The sequence below is a fragment of the Pterocles gutturalis genome, unplaced genomic scaffold (assembly GCF_000699245.1).
Source record: "Pterocles gutturalis isolate BGI_N339 unplaced genomic scaffold, ASM69924v1 Scaffold35674, whole genome shotgun sequence".
NCBI lineage: Eukaryota > Metazoa > Chordata > Aves > Pterocliformes > Pteroclidae > Pterocles > Pterocles gutturalis.
In genome coordinates this window covers 921-16,210 of record NW_010129339.1, presented here as the reverse complement: position 1 = coordinate 16,210, position 15,290 = coordinate 921, and the positions used below count along the sequence as shown (strand labels likewise).

Genomic DNA, 15,290 nt, shown 5'->3' with positions numbered 1-15,290 from the left:
ACCTTGGGAAAGTTGCAACGTTTGCATTTTCCTCAGTTACCCCAGCTATATAAGGGTGAAAATGATGGCATCACCTTTTGTAAAATCCCTGTGAAATCTAGTGACGTAAAGTGCTATATGAAACTAGATACTATTGGAAAGCTAAAGAAAAATGCTGTGATTAAATTGATCAGATGTGCCCTAACCCTAGTAGAAGCTCCCCAAGCATTTTAAACAAAATCAAGTTTTCTTCTTTTCCTGAAGGCTGAAAAAGTAATGTCTCACTGGGAAACGACTTGAAGGTCAGTGTATGCTTGCCATTAAATCAGTCAGTGAATGAGGAAAGTGAGTTTGCAGAAATCCTATCACACAGGCATCAGCCTTAATTAGAGTTAACTAGAAATGCTTCATTCAAAAATTCCACATTGACTGCTGATGTGGTAGTCTGTTACACCACCAGTCTGCTAACCAGTAGAACAGTGTATTTCCTCTTTGGACAGCTGAGCATTTTTCCAGAGACAGCCTTTGTGCCACCTGTATACCAAAACACCTCGCAACTGTTGACTATTAAATATGCTGAGACATCCCCTTACTCTCCTAGAATTGGGGGGAAAAGAGCTGGATATAATCAGTGTAGTGGGTTTTGTGTTGTTCCTCATCTGTAGGAGATCATTGGCTTTATTTGGACTGTTATAAAAATTTAAATGCACAACATTTGTGGTATTTTAGATGAAGCCTTGAATGGATTAGCATGTTTTAAATAGACCATAAAAGAACAATAATTGAATCACAGGTATCCTTACCTTCCAAAGACTGTGACAATGACTGAAATCAGTGGATCTGAATGATTTAAAGTGTTTTTCTATTACGAGGTATTTATTAGGTTTCCATTACCATTACATGTGCCAACCACATATGTTCAGTGTTTATCCATACAATATTCCTCACTGAATTTTATAGAAAACTAAAGCATATGAAGCAACACAGACCTCTCTGTGTCAGCAAAGCACCTAAGCCCACTATTTTCAAGTCTTCATTTATCTCTCTAATCACTGAAGGGTGCTCCTTCTCTACTCCAGCCACAGCCGCTGGCTGGTTTCTTTTAACCTTTCCTCTAGAGTGTTCCAACTGAACCCATCATCTTAACAAGGAAAAATGTTTAAAAGCACCATAAAATTTTTTATCTTTAATTTCTGCCTTTTGATACATGAAGATCACCTAGAGCTATCACTAATGGTATCTCAGTAAAGAACTGCCAACTGTCTTTCAGGAATGGAGTTGTGATGTGCCATATTTAGAACTAAAAGAAAACAGTTATTGACTTGCACACCACTGATCTATTCGGATTTTCTTTTCAAATCCATAAGAAAAATATAAACAAACAAATAAATACCTATAAAACAACACGGCCTTTAGATTTATACCTCTGTCACCCATATTCAGACAACTTGAAGCACTATGAAGCCAGTGGCCACAGACCTAAAGATCTAGAACTAAAAAAGCCAAATAAAACATCAGATGTCATTTTTAAGAATTTCAATCCCTAAAACTATGAACAATAACAGAAGGGAAAGGCAAGCAAACTATTTTTGTATTCCAGTAACAGGCTACAGAAAATCCTGAAACTCATGGACCCAACCCTGCATATACACGCACAATTTTAATTTAAAAGCATCTGTTAAGCACTGGGTATACCTGATAGCTCAATACATATCAAGATACTCTTGATACACTTTCAAAAAAACCCCAACTAGTTCTACCTTTTGTCATGTGGAAATGAGGGTCAGTACAAATTAGTTCTATTCTACTTCAGAGAGTAACAGGAATGCTAATTTTTTTAGTCTCACCTGTGATGGCGGATATACTGAAATAGCTAATCTGGTTAGTGCTCCATGCAGTTTATTTGATTTATCCCTCAAAAGTTTGCTATCTGGGGAGGAAATGCCAGACAGCATGGGATGGGTCTTGCCCTGAATTGCTGCAGTTTACACTTCGGAAGGTACTTTAGTGACATTTTTTTTTCATCAGTGACAGCATTTCACTGGCTGTAATCTGTATTAATGTATATACTGCATTGGGCAAAAGTGCCATTCAGCAGTCCCAGTTTATGAGTGGTAAATTCTGCAGGAAAGAGAAGACAGACGGCTAGGCAATAACAGTTTTAGCCTTCCCAGTTTAATCTATGGTAAACCTGTCAGTCCAGTCCCCCACCCTCTTAATTTCAATTCAGTCTGTTCAATATGGTAGCCACTATGCCCATTCATTTGCCAAATGTAAAGTGTGACACATTGGAAGGAGAAATATATAAAAAAAGAAGATAAAACCCTGAACTGGCTGCATGATTCAGACATACAGACAAGCTTTAAGATTCCTTCTTACAATTAGCCTTCAAGGATTTCTTATGGCAGAGACAAATAAGATGTTAATAATGACAACTTACAGTTGTCTTTTCTTATTTTTCAGTACTCCACTTCCTTTAGTTCTGATTGCAGGAGTAATTTTAAATTAGTATCCACTTGTATTACTAATCCATTTTCCCACAGGCATGTTGTCAGAAGTGAAATGTCTTAATGAATTAATTTCTATTCCATGTGTGATTTAGTGGTTGTCAAATGCATCGAATGTGCATTCACTGAAGACTGTGCATGTTTCTTCCTCATAAATGTAATTTTTAATGTGTATGTACTCTCCTTCATTGCTACTCTAACTACTAATTTAATTATATTAAGATAGGTATAAAAATCAAAGTACAGGCCCCAGAAAGATGCATCACAGAAAAAAGAACAGTTTGTACCATGGCAATAATTTCTGGTAGTCCTTTAAATTCAGACTGAGGTCAGGACATATCTGACAGCTGCCCAGTGCTATACAGAAATGAAAACATTAAAAAATGAGTGCACAAGTATCCTCTTAATCATTAGTATAATTAACAAGCTTTTGGCATTCACAGTGTTCCGAAGGATGCTACTGGGAAAGGGGAGCATGGGGAAGAAACTCTCAGCCCTTAATGAGCTACATGGCAATCCAGTACTGAGACACATGTGAGGGAAGAGGTGGGGTTCCTTTCTATTAATCCAGCATCTGTCAGAAGTAGTGAATGCAGTTTGAACGTAATATACACCTAAATTGAAGCACATAACCTTCCAGTAATCTAAAGCAGATATTTTAATGTACTAGGAACAATATGGATGATTTTTTTAATCCATTTTTTAATAGAGTGAATAACACTGATAAAAGCAGAAGAAATCACCTGTGTTCTATGGGATTGGACTTCCAAAGGTGCTTAGCTCCCAGATTCTCACAAGGTATATGCCAAAGGAAGCTGCAGATCCTCTGCCATGGTATTCAGGTTTCCAAGCCTTTAAGTAGTAGTTGCACTTAAACCGCTGAATTTTCTTCTGTATTCTAATGAACCAAAAATCAGCAATCCTATGTGGTCTACTCACTTGTGTGTCTACTGTCATCTCACCCATACTATCAGAAGCAAATACTATTTAAAAAGGATATTTTTCTCACTTAATTTTAGCCAGATTTAATCTTCAACAGTTTACCTTTATTCATTTACAGAGAAAACCACTAATACATTTTTTTAAGCTGTCTTCATAAACTGTGACTACAGAAATAATCCTGTCTATGCATTTTGTTTTGCTTTTCAAGGATCTGATGGCAGACTTAAAAGAGAATCTCTCTCATCACTTCAAAGAAGTCATGGTTGGCTTGATGTATCCACCTGCCTCCTATGATGCCCATGAGCTCTGGCATGCCTTGAAGGTACTTGTCTAATTCAGAATTGCTTAGAGTCACAGTCACTAGTTACAGTACTGAACATATGTTAAACTGATTTTTTTGACATTTAAATGGTTGATAAACTGCTGGAAGTTACTACACTGGAATAGTGTACTACTATGTAGTACTCTAGGTCATCAGAAATAGAATGCTATATGAAGTTTATTCATTGGTATGCTAAAAACAGCATATCCTAGTCACATAACAAATACAACTGATATAACAAACATGGTAAACTCATTAAATGAAGAAATATTTACACAGGGAAATGTAAGGCCCTGATCCTACAAGTACTTATATACCTTGTGAACAAAATTCATTTGAACAGCCAGTGCCACGCACTAAGCCTCCACTTCTGAAAAGACCAATGCTTCTTTAGCAGAACATGTCTTTATATAAACACTTACAAACTGCCCTATGAAAAAGCAATGATCACTCCACTCAAACTAACTGCACATTTTGAAGAAAATACTACCTATTCTTACCAGGATCTTAGCCTGTGCTCCTTGAACAACAGAAGTCTTGAAACAAACAAAAATACTTTTTTAAAGGTCATGTAATTAAATGGTGAAGTTCATTCCCAAAGGGCATTGTGGAGGCCAAAAGCACAAATCAGTTCATAAAGGACTTCAACAAATTCTTAGAAAACATGTCTGCGGTTGGCTATTGAAAATAATAATCCTTGGCAAATTCCTTCTCAGGAATTTCTATATTTCCAGTTCCCTGAAGATGGGAAGGCATATCAGAGCTCAACACTCTTTTCCTTTTCTTTCCATAACTATTTGCTACTGTCCACTCTCACAAGGAAGACACAGACTATACGACTCTGAGCAAGGTGATCTATCTTACATATTTTGAGAATCCCCTCAAAAAACCCACTGGTTTTTACTGTCCTTCAGACACATAAACCAATGCATTTTTTTCAACTACTGATACATTTTCAATTACAGTTGGCATTAAAGTGATTGTGAAATATCATTGGTAGCACTAGAAGCATGACTTTTATTAAAATTGACAAGATTGTCAAAGGTTTGGGGTTTTTTTTCTAAATGTGTCTCAAAGGTAAACTTTCTTATAGTATTCTATCTTGATCTGGATTCAGTTGGCCAAAGTGAAAACCAGGCCATATGTGTCTCCAGGCTCAGGCTCAATGTCCTGTTCTCCCATTATCCTAAATGCAGAATACTCACCAACACTATATATGTGTATATTAAAAGCAACATATACAGTATATCTTATGTCAATTTAAGTTTATAAAATAAATTCAAAACCCTTGGGAAAATACAGTGATTTGCATTCATGGCCATGATGATTCCCTTAAACAACAAGTTCTATGGTAGACATTACAGACCATAACATTCCTAAATAAATTTAAAAAAAAATATATATATATAGAAGGACCACATAATACTTGTGCTCATATCTCATATCTACTTCACAATGTCTGAACACTTGCTAGGGATATATGCCTAATATTTTAATCTCATTTCTTTCAGCAAATCCTAAATTTTTACCAAAGCTTTAACATTCTTCCCATTATGTTTCTGATCAACAGTAGCCTTGCTTCATTACCCACTTGTTAATGTACATGCTAAAATTCAGATTAAGTGGGAATATATTTGCAATACAGCATTCTACTGTAATTTAAACTAATTTTCTATTTAAACAGGTAGACTATGCAAAAGTACACGCTGCATTGCTCCAGCAGAGACTGCTATTCTTTTTTTTTTTTACTTCTGATAAGCACAGCATTGCTTTCTTCTAAAAGTTGTGGTTTCTACTAACAACATCTTTTCATATTTACTTTTTTCCACACAGGGAGTAGATACAGAAGAAAACTGTCTAATAGACATATTAGCTTCAAGATCAAATATGGAGATCTTCCAGATGAAAGAAGCCTACTTAATGCGTAACGTTTTTCACAAGTGCACAGTAGCAATTGTACTATACGTGCTCTGGATATTATTAGCACTCATGAAAGAACTGAACTACAAAAATCAGTTCTCAATACTAACTGGTTCCCTTCCCCTTCCTCTCCCATAACTATATACAAAAGGCGGAGACAAAATGTTTGAAGTTGAAGATATGTCATAGTATTTTTGAGATGTATCGCTGCCTATGACATTTGAAATACGTGGCAGCCACATTTAGGGATTTTCAGAAACTTTTGCACACTTTATTCAAAAAAAGTACATAAGGTGTTTTCCTTCAAAAAGTGCTTACTCGGGCTGGACACTCCACTCACCCACCTTGATGGGACATTTCCAAGGATCCCACCGCCACCCAGCAGCAGCAGCAGTAGGTGGGTGGGTGGACAGGCGAACTGGGGCAGCAGCTGAGGTCCCCCAGCAGGGCAGAACCCCCCAGCATGGCCCAGGCAGATCGTCCAGCCCCATGGCTAAGTCTGTGGAGAACCTTCACAGGTTACTGTGGAATAACCACCACAGAAAATGGACATGTATTGGCACCCTATTTATTTATCCTTTGTTTGCTAATCTTCACTAATACTATTCAGAGCATGTTCATCTTTGTTTTAACCTAGAATATAATAATGATCTTCAACAAGATATTGATTCTGAGACTTCAGGTCACTTCAGAGATACACTCATGAACCTTGCTCAGGTACTGTAAAAGCAAGTAGTATGACTTACATTTCTGAAAATTCATAACTTTTGATATTATTTGAGAAGTCTTAAATTTTAAGGTGACTGTGGGTAAAGCTAGTTCCATAGGGCTATACTTTTGAACAAGTGAGGGTGAAGAGCAGAAGAGGAGGGGAACTTGAATTCCTTCATCTACTTTGACTTTGGCTTTCAGATGGGGACACAGGTCAACAGACTATTTTATTAAGTCCCTGGATATTCAACGCTGACCTTCTGCTCAATATCTGTCTCATCTCAGAAGGAGTCTACTTGCAAGTACAAATGAGATTTTCATTTTTAAAGCTCGGTTTTCTCAGTTTTTAGAATATATGGTTTATAATTCAGCCTAGGCATTATGTAAAAATGGAGATACATCCATATTTGATTATGAAAGAAAGTATGAAATAGTTCTCTGGTTCAAACATTGTGTTCTTTCTGCTACCACACGTGCTAAATCACAGTATGTTTGCATACAGGCAAACAAGTTGTCACTACCCCACATCAACTTTTGCAGTTTTACTAGTTTGCAGTTTTATGTGACAAAGTTGGTCATCCTTGTCAGATCATGAGTTCCCCTTCCCATTGCAGTCACTGTGCTCATTATCTTAAAAATCTTTTGTAAACCAGAGTAACAAATACTGACAAAAGGACTGTCAGGAGATGCCAGCATACATAAGGTGTATTTGCATTTTTATATATGTGTGTCTGAGGAAAAATGTTTCTTAGTAAGATTTGAAATGGCAGTAGGCTTCACTGAGGTACAGAGATAAAAAGCAGATGTTTCAAATGTAGAAGTTATAAACAGGAAACACTTTTTCTAATGTTGGATATTTTTTCCCTATAATAATGAAAATTCTTCCTTGCTTAAAAAATGATGAGCTATAGGTTAAGCAGCCTCACATCTCACCTTTATTAAAACCATGAGACACAATTTACTTGTCAGAAGAACAAATTTAAAATAAATTATTTCAGACTAAATTATTAGTCCTTATTTTTTTAAACCACAGATATTCATAAAGAGACTTGAAATTAGCAACCTCTTAGCTAACAAGATGTAACTCCTATTTTTCTCAAGATAAAGAATAGTTGCAGGAAATTCCTTACTAAGTTACACCAGAGATTGTTAGTTGAATCATCCATGTTCAGATATGGCCTTATATTGAAAGCCAGTGATATTTCATTAAAATCTTTTCTAGTTCTAGTACCATGTGACTTACAGAAGATTATTCCATAGCAACATTTCCAGTACATCCTTTAATGTGTTTTTTTCAGAAAGCCTTTGCTTTGATTTCTGTTGGGACTCATGACACACGCATCTGACTGCAGATAGAAGTCAATGTGCTTCACGTATGGAGATCAAACTATTCAATTGCTGTAGTGTGGTATTTATGGTTTTCATGCCTACACTGAGGCAGATTAGAAGTTATAGGTCTGGAATAGTTACCCCTTCCTAAATTAACTGAGCTACAAATTCAGGATTACTAATATTCTAGCATGAGACAAACAGAAGTTTTTTATTCCAATTTTCTTTTTTTAAATATTAATTGAAATATGATAATTTTCTACACTATAAAAAATAATCATATATATTGTGGGATTCTCCCGCAAAACTATGCCAAGAGCAGTCACTGTTAAATGTTACCATGGAAAGTGGGCTTTTGACTCATGTAGATTACTGTTTAACTTATTTTATTGTGCACTTGTCTGTCATTTTTCCTATGTTTTCTTGTGTATGTAACTGTATGCAGTCACTCCAGCATAATTTCCTTCAAGTAATTTATCTTGTTACTAGGAATTCCACTCTTTACTGTGTGAAATTCTTACAATTTAATTAAAATATAAATTAACATTTTTAACAGGGAAGAACTACAAATCAGTTATTCTATGAGTTGACAGCCAATACATAATTTTAATCTTCCCTTTCACATATAGGGTAAAATGACTGTAAATTTTAAACTAAAGTAAATTGCTTCAAACACATGTCATTAAAGCAGTGATTACATGCAGCTTGAGATTGTTAAGAGTTCTGCAACCAGGGCTGATTTGTATCCTTACAAGATGATTATGGTTAAAAAGCAATTCCAAAAGTTGTGTGCTTTTCTCTTTTTCTAACAACTATATAATTCAGATCATAGCATGTTTACTAAAGTATATCAGCTTGATTTGTATCACTGAAGAGCTACTAAACTTATGGGAAAACTAGAAGTATTCTTCTGTGGTTTATGTATCAAAGTTGTCAAACAATTTCCTAGTCTTGAATCTTAATTTTAGACAATGACTATAAGCAAGTAAAATCTCCGTTATTTGATGTTCTTGCTCCTATGGTTTGTGCAGGGAGAAGAAAATTGAGAAAAGATTCTTCTGGTAATATGCATATTGATAAGAAATAACCAGTGAATGGCAAATGTTGCTCTCATCCTTGTTTTCCCCTCATAGTTACATATTATAGTAGGCAGTGTAACATCCATAATACTGAAAATGGTAGTGGGATGGTAGTGATAAGGTAAAAGCTTATTTAAAATTCCAGAGTTCCTATACTTAGAAGAAATGAAGACATAACATGACAACTTGAAGATATTTTCTACAGTTGCAAATTCAGTCATTGAATACCCTGATCCAACCTAAAAGCCCCTAGGTGTTACCTCAATAAATTAAATGTAGCTTCATATAGAGACAACTTCATATTCCTACAGTCTCTTAGGAGTTAACTTTTGAAGAAAATGTATTTTTTTATTTTTTTTTTCCCCAGGGAACAAGGATGGAAGGATATGCAGATCCTTCTACAGCTGCGCAAGATGCAATGGTAAATATAGCCAGCTGTGAGCTCCTCAAACATAAAAAAATAAAAAAATTAAAAAAAAAAAAAAACCAAAAAAACAGATACAAATGTTGAAAAGTGATTTAGGACTTACTTAAAATCTTTTGCTTTTTTTTTTTCTTTTTCTGGTATATTAGATTCTATGGGAAGCATGTCAGCAGAAAACAGGCGAACACAAAAACATGCTGCAAATGATTCTCTGCAACAGGAGTTACCAGCAGTTGTGGATGGGTAATTCAGTTGTTCAGCTGTCTGAACACAGAGTGGAAAGGAAAAATCTGACTGCTAATAAAACCATGGTTTCCATATAAGAAGCTCAGTGTGTAGCAGGGTATTAGTCCGAAACCTAAGTGAGAACTGTTGCAGCTTTCAGACTCCCACTGATGTTAATGGGATTTTGGAAGTAATGCAAAACTGAGCTCTGCCTGGTGACTACAGACAGCTGTAGATAGAACAGATGAACAGCAGGATGCCTAACAACAGGCAGGAGAATGCAGGACCAAAGGCATAGGCTATGGCTGCACCGAGTTTACACACAACACAACAGGATAAGGCACATTCTTCTCACCTATTTTCTTCAGTATTCCCTTGCTATGAGTGGAAACACCTTGGGGGAAGCAGTTGGAGTATTTTCAGCAAATGTTCGTAAGTGACCACACATTGCTGGGTTGAAGCTTTTCCCTCAAAGTTTCAAAGAAGTTTTTGATGGGAGCACTTCAGGGTCCACATTCACCCTCTCGTAATGAACATACACACAGAAATGTAAAAGGACATTTTTATTTAACATAGACAATAAGACATAATTACAGATTGCAAGAAAATTATGTGAGATAATCCAGCTCTTCCACTGTAGAAAATAAACCTGATGTATCTGTTTGGTGACAAGTTTGAGAAGTCTTTTGCTCTGCAGTGGAAAAACAGGCTGTTTGGTGACAAGTTTATCACTGTGCAGCCAGCTGTATTTCTTACACCAACTTCTGACAGTAGCTTAGAACTACTTTGCTGTCATGGATCAACAAATTAATTCTTTTATCATGACTTCTGTAAGGCTGGTGATGATAGGATTATCATAATGTAACATACCTGCTTATGCTCTACTCTCTTTCTGCAACAGAGATTTGAGAGCTCTGCCTCATGTCTTAATGACATGACATTCTTCCAAGTTTCATAAACAGAGGTTGCTAGATAGAGAATTTATTAAAGCTTCCACTGCAACAGAGGCTTTAGCGTGCATTTATTTTTTACTTTATACTGGAGAACCCAGAGAGAGAATGTCCTCGAAGCCAGTTTTCAGGCTACTTGTTTAGATTGCCTTACCTGGGGGATATAAACATAATGAAACATTGAGAATAAATAGGGAAAAAAATAAACTCAAAAGCTATAGTACTGGGAGGAAGCAGGGGGAAAAAAAAGGCAAGTTGATCTTTATTAATGAACTAGAAGATTTCTTTTTTTTTCCCCCAAGTTTTCCAGGAGTTCCAAAATATTGCTGGGCAAGACATAATAGATGCCATTAATGAATGTTATGATGGATACTTTCAAGAGTTACTGGTTGCAATAGGTAAGTTAAAAATATTACTTTATACTAGCAGTAATCTCTTAATAAATGTCTAGTATGGTATCTCTGATGCATCAAGAATACTATTCTTCTGACATTCTTATCCACTTTACTCTCCTATATTGTGTGATCAAATTTTCAGAGATAATTAAAAAATAATATTTGAACTACGTTTCCACATCTGTGTAAATCTAAAAATGTATATATGCACCACTAGAGTCTGACTGAGCAAAAGTAGTATCTGTTCTTTATGTGATAACTTTTGTGCGATCAATGACAACTGCATTACCAACTGATTCTACACATACTAAACAACTGTCAAAGTTTTCAGGATTTCAGTGTTATACAAACAAGTTCCAAGCTTTATGTGCCTTTGTCTTCCATTTATAGAATAAGGATAATAATATTTCTACAAAAATGTTATGTGAGCATATTCACTGATGTGTAATAAGTCCTTCGATGCAACAGCAATTAGTACCCACCCAAAATTAGTACCAGACTTTTAAAATTATAAATATAGTTACATTTGTGAAAACTGGTAGCTTAATTTTAAGCTGAGTCATGGACAGCACTACCCAGCTTTATATTTCAAAGAGCCCAAAGTGAACAGAAATTATTTTATAATAATCTTATATTTACCTGTCGTAACTCTTCTCTCCTAGTTCTCTGTGTTCGTGACAAACCTTCCTACTTTGCTTACAGGCTTCATAATGCAATTCATGTAAGTAGTCTTCCTTCCTTACATATCATGAAAAGTAGCTTCCCTGGTTTTTTGTTTGCTTGATTATTCTTAAAAAAGTACTTACAAATCATCCCATTCAATCTTTAAGGTGGCATTGCATATTTTAAAACTGTTGGTACCTAAGTTTCAAAGCAGTATTGCCTAAGCAACAGTTAGAATGTAACAGTAATTGAAAAAGGTTAAATACTTAGATTTCTTAAAACAGTATCTGTCTGGTGACTTTGTCATTTTTTTTTTAATTGAAAACCTTTATTTTCTATGGATTGTATCTCCCCCTGCTGTGCAGAACTCAATGTGCACTTCTCTTACTATGCAAATCTTTTCTCTAGAGCTTTAATAAGTATCACTAAAAAATCATAAATTAGTGTTACATAAAACCAAATGGTCATATTTTCTTGTGGGACTCAATATATATAAGAAGATTCTTTTATCTTTGTGTGTAAGTGCTAACATACTAAAACAAAAGAGTGTCAAGAAGAAATGCAGGTAAATAAATGCACAGAAACACCTACAAATTCTCCCTGCTAGAGGTCACTGAAGATATTTTCTTTTGGTTTCATTCATTAGTGAAAATAATAAGGCATTATGTTACACACACACACACAAAAAAAAAGGTATAATCTTTTAAGCTTAATCTTGTAAGTGTAATCTTTAGCAGATGGTCATAAAAGCCAGCCAAGGGTAAAATGTGAAGTATCATCTTAGAGCGGGAATGGCAAAGATCAGATTTAAGCCAGAACCACTGAACTAAACTATTCAGCAACCCTTCAGCAGGGCCCCAGTATCCTCTTCCAGATGCTGCCACTACTGGTCTCCCCTGTTTCAGCTAAACCAGCAACAGTGGGAGCAAAGAACCAAGGAAAACCCTGAGGTCTGAGAGGCAGAAGCAGTATTTTGTCTGAGTGGTCAAAACAGGATTCTGGCACACAACATGAAACAAGTTTGCCAGAAGTACTAGGAATTACCAGCTATCAGGAAAAGTTATGTTCTCAAGGTCCTGTACCAGAACAGCTTTTCAAGTTAAAACCTCATTTTTATTTTTAGGAAATATCACAGATAGTTTTATTCTATATTATATTCAGATGATGTATATGATGCAGTAAAAAGTTTTTAATTATCAAGAATAAACATTTGCATTTTGTTTCAATTAGTATTTTACTCTGTCTTTGCAAAGTGTTTCAATGAACAGAGATAATTCTCAAAAGAAAGGCAAAATTTAAAATAGTATCTGTTTTTGCAGCAAAGTAATGTCCAGAATATACCAAAAGCTTTTTGTACGTCCATTTATAATACAATATAATAAAACCCACCCAGGATTCTAATGCTTCAAAGCATAGTCCATAATGGTTTATAAGAAAGACTTTAACCTAGCCATCAAACATATATCAAATTCTCTACATGCAGCTTTTTAACATATCTCCTTACTTGGTTTTTTTGAGAACAAGATTTCAACGCCAATGGCTAGTCAATAAAATTACTATTTAGCTTTAAGCAATCTAAATTGGTCATCAGTCGTCATCCCCCACAAATCTGATTACTTTTATTGCCACTGGATGTCCCCATTCTCCACACAATTACAGTACGAAAATTTATTTAGAAACACTTAAAATAGAACACAAGCTTTGTAAATTCTAAATAAATGATTAAAAATCTCACCGAATTCACATTCGGCAGCAGTTGTTGTAAAAGAGGTTATTGGCTTCAGTTTAGTTTTAATGAACTCACAGCTACCTACAGACCAAATACCTAAGACTACTGACAAAAGTTCATCAGGTTTTTCTTTTTAAAAGTTTCAGTGCAAGGTTAAAACACTGATATGTGTGGAATCTCTGTTATTCAGTAACATGAATTCTATTATTCAAGCACGCAAAAACTCCATGGGATAAAACCTTTGAATGCTTAGACTCCTTTAAAATCTAGGATATCTCTATGGGTAGCCTAATTAATTGGCTTATCTATTAAACACTATTATGAGCATATACAGAGAGGCAAACACATCTTGTCCAGCTGCCAAGTTTCCTCTCATCTTATTTTCTTTTTAGGACTTGGGATTTCACAACAAAACAGTTATAAGGATTCTCATTGCCAGGAGTGAGATTGACTTGATGAATATTCGACAGCGATACAAAGAGAGATACGGGAAATCACTCTTTCATGACATTAAAGTAAGTTTTTACACACTTTCGCCTATATTCAGCACTGGCATCACACGGACTGTGCCAAGCCCTACCAGAAAAATACACAGAGTTAATCTCCATTCAATCACTTGGTTTAAAAAAAAAAAAAAGTATAAAAACAATAGCATATCTTTTCAGTGCCTCAGGCCGACTTCAGTAAGTGAGCAATGGATGCTCAACTGTCTCTCATTCTGTGTGATTTTGTCCCTCCCCAATAGCAAGAGGAGGATATAAGCAGGACAGGACAGTGTATGCTGAGGAATAGTTTGCATGAACAGATTCTACACTAATTGATACCATCTTCCTTCACACTGTCCTGTGACGTTAGGCTGATAACACTTTTGTGCAAAACTGAGATAAAAATCTGGTTTTATCCTTGTGCTTAGACCTTCAGAAAAGCTATTCCTCTGGTACTCTTGCTCTGTACCTTAAAACAAAATTCTGACACTGTTTAATTGTAAAAAAATTACTCTTGCTAAGACAATTTTACCTTTTCTATGTTGCTATAATCCAACTGTAAGATGTGCAGTACCTGTAAGAAACTGCTCATGATTTTTTTTTGTATTATACTTGAGAAGTATTAAACAGGTTTGATCCAACCTTTCAAAGGCAGATTGTTTCTAGGTGCCCAAGCAATTAAAACCCCAGGTATGTGGAATTTAAAAAAAACTTGGTCTAGAATCCTCATGAAAACACTGTAATATTTTACAAAACCTTACAACATCAGTAGCGTCCTTGTCACACACCAAGAGAAGAAAAATTAAGAAAACGTATAGTCACAGAAATGTTGATTTTTTTTTCTTGCAGCATTTTGCTTCAGGGCACTATGAGAGTGCTTTACTTGCTATCTGTGCCGGTGATGCTGAAGATTATTAAGGAAGAAGATTATAAACTTTCAAGGCTGTAAAAATCTACATTGAATAGAAATTGAAGCTATACACAATACACTAACTGTAAGAGATCCCTAGTCTAAATAAAAGAACAGAAAAATCAGTGCTATACGTTTGCTAATATTAATTCTTTCTTGAGACAGGAAAAAAATGTTGATAGGAACACAGTTTTATCCCTAGTTCTAATTAATATTTTTGTTTTCATGATTAATGTAACTTAATGAAGCAAATAGTAAAATAACTCCATGTAAGCATACGTTTATCATTTAGTCTTGCAACATCCCAAACATCAGGCAATAGGAGAGAACAAACATTTCACTTTATTTACATTTATCAGCATTATTTCTTTCTTTAATCATTTTTTCTTTTCCGCTTCTTATACCTCATATTTTATGCTCTTGAACATTATTGTTTTAGTTACTATCAAAGTAACCATCTGCCCCAGTCTATTATCAGTCACTCACCAAAGAGTGCTTCTGTATTCTCTTTCATTTAGCCCATATACTTAATGGCATTTCTCTTTATCCATTTGAAAAAAAAAAAAAAAAAAAAAAAAGAAGAAATTAGAACCCAGTATCCCAAACCACTCTTGATTTAGTGCCACATGCTGAAAACTCCTGGAAGGTGAAGCATCAGGTTGCTTTGAGTGGAGAAGTTCCAGAGGATTAAACTCTGAAATTCCATTTGCACTTCTCTCA

General features: G+C 35.3%; 1 protein-coding gene across 1 annotated transcript; it reads left to right on the top strand.

Annotated features, from left to right (window-relative positions):
- Positions 1–3,636: 3,636 nt before the first annotated feature.
- ANXA10 (annexin A10) lies at positions 3,637–14,578 on the top strand (the record flags this gene model as incomplete). The annotated part of the gene is made up of 9 exons (XM_010079918.1): positions 3,637–3,750; positions 5,584–5,674; positions 6,308–6,387; positions 9,157–9,210; positions 9,363–9,456; positions 10,691–10,786; positions 11,446–11,504; positions 13,568–13,690; positions 14,510–14,578. Coding segments are annotated over 9 exons (780 nt in total), but the record flags the coding sequence as incomplete, so codon positions are not given.
- Between the last annotated feature and the right edge of the window lie 712 nt (positions 14,579–15,290).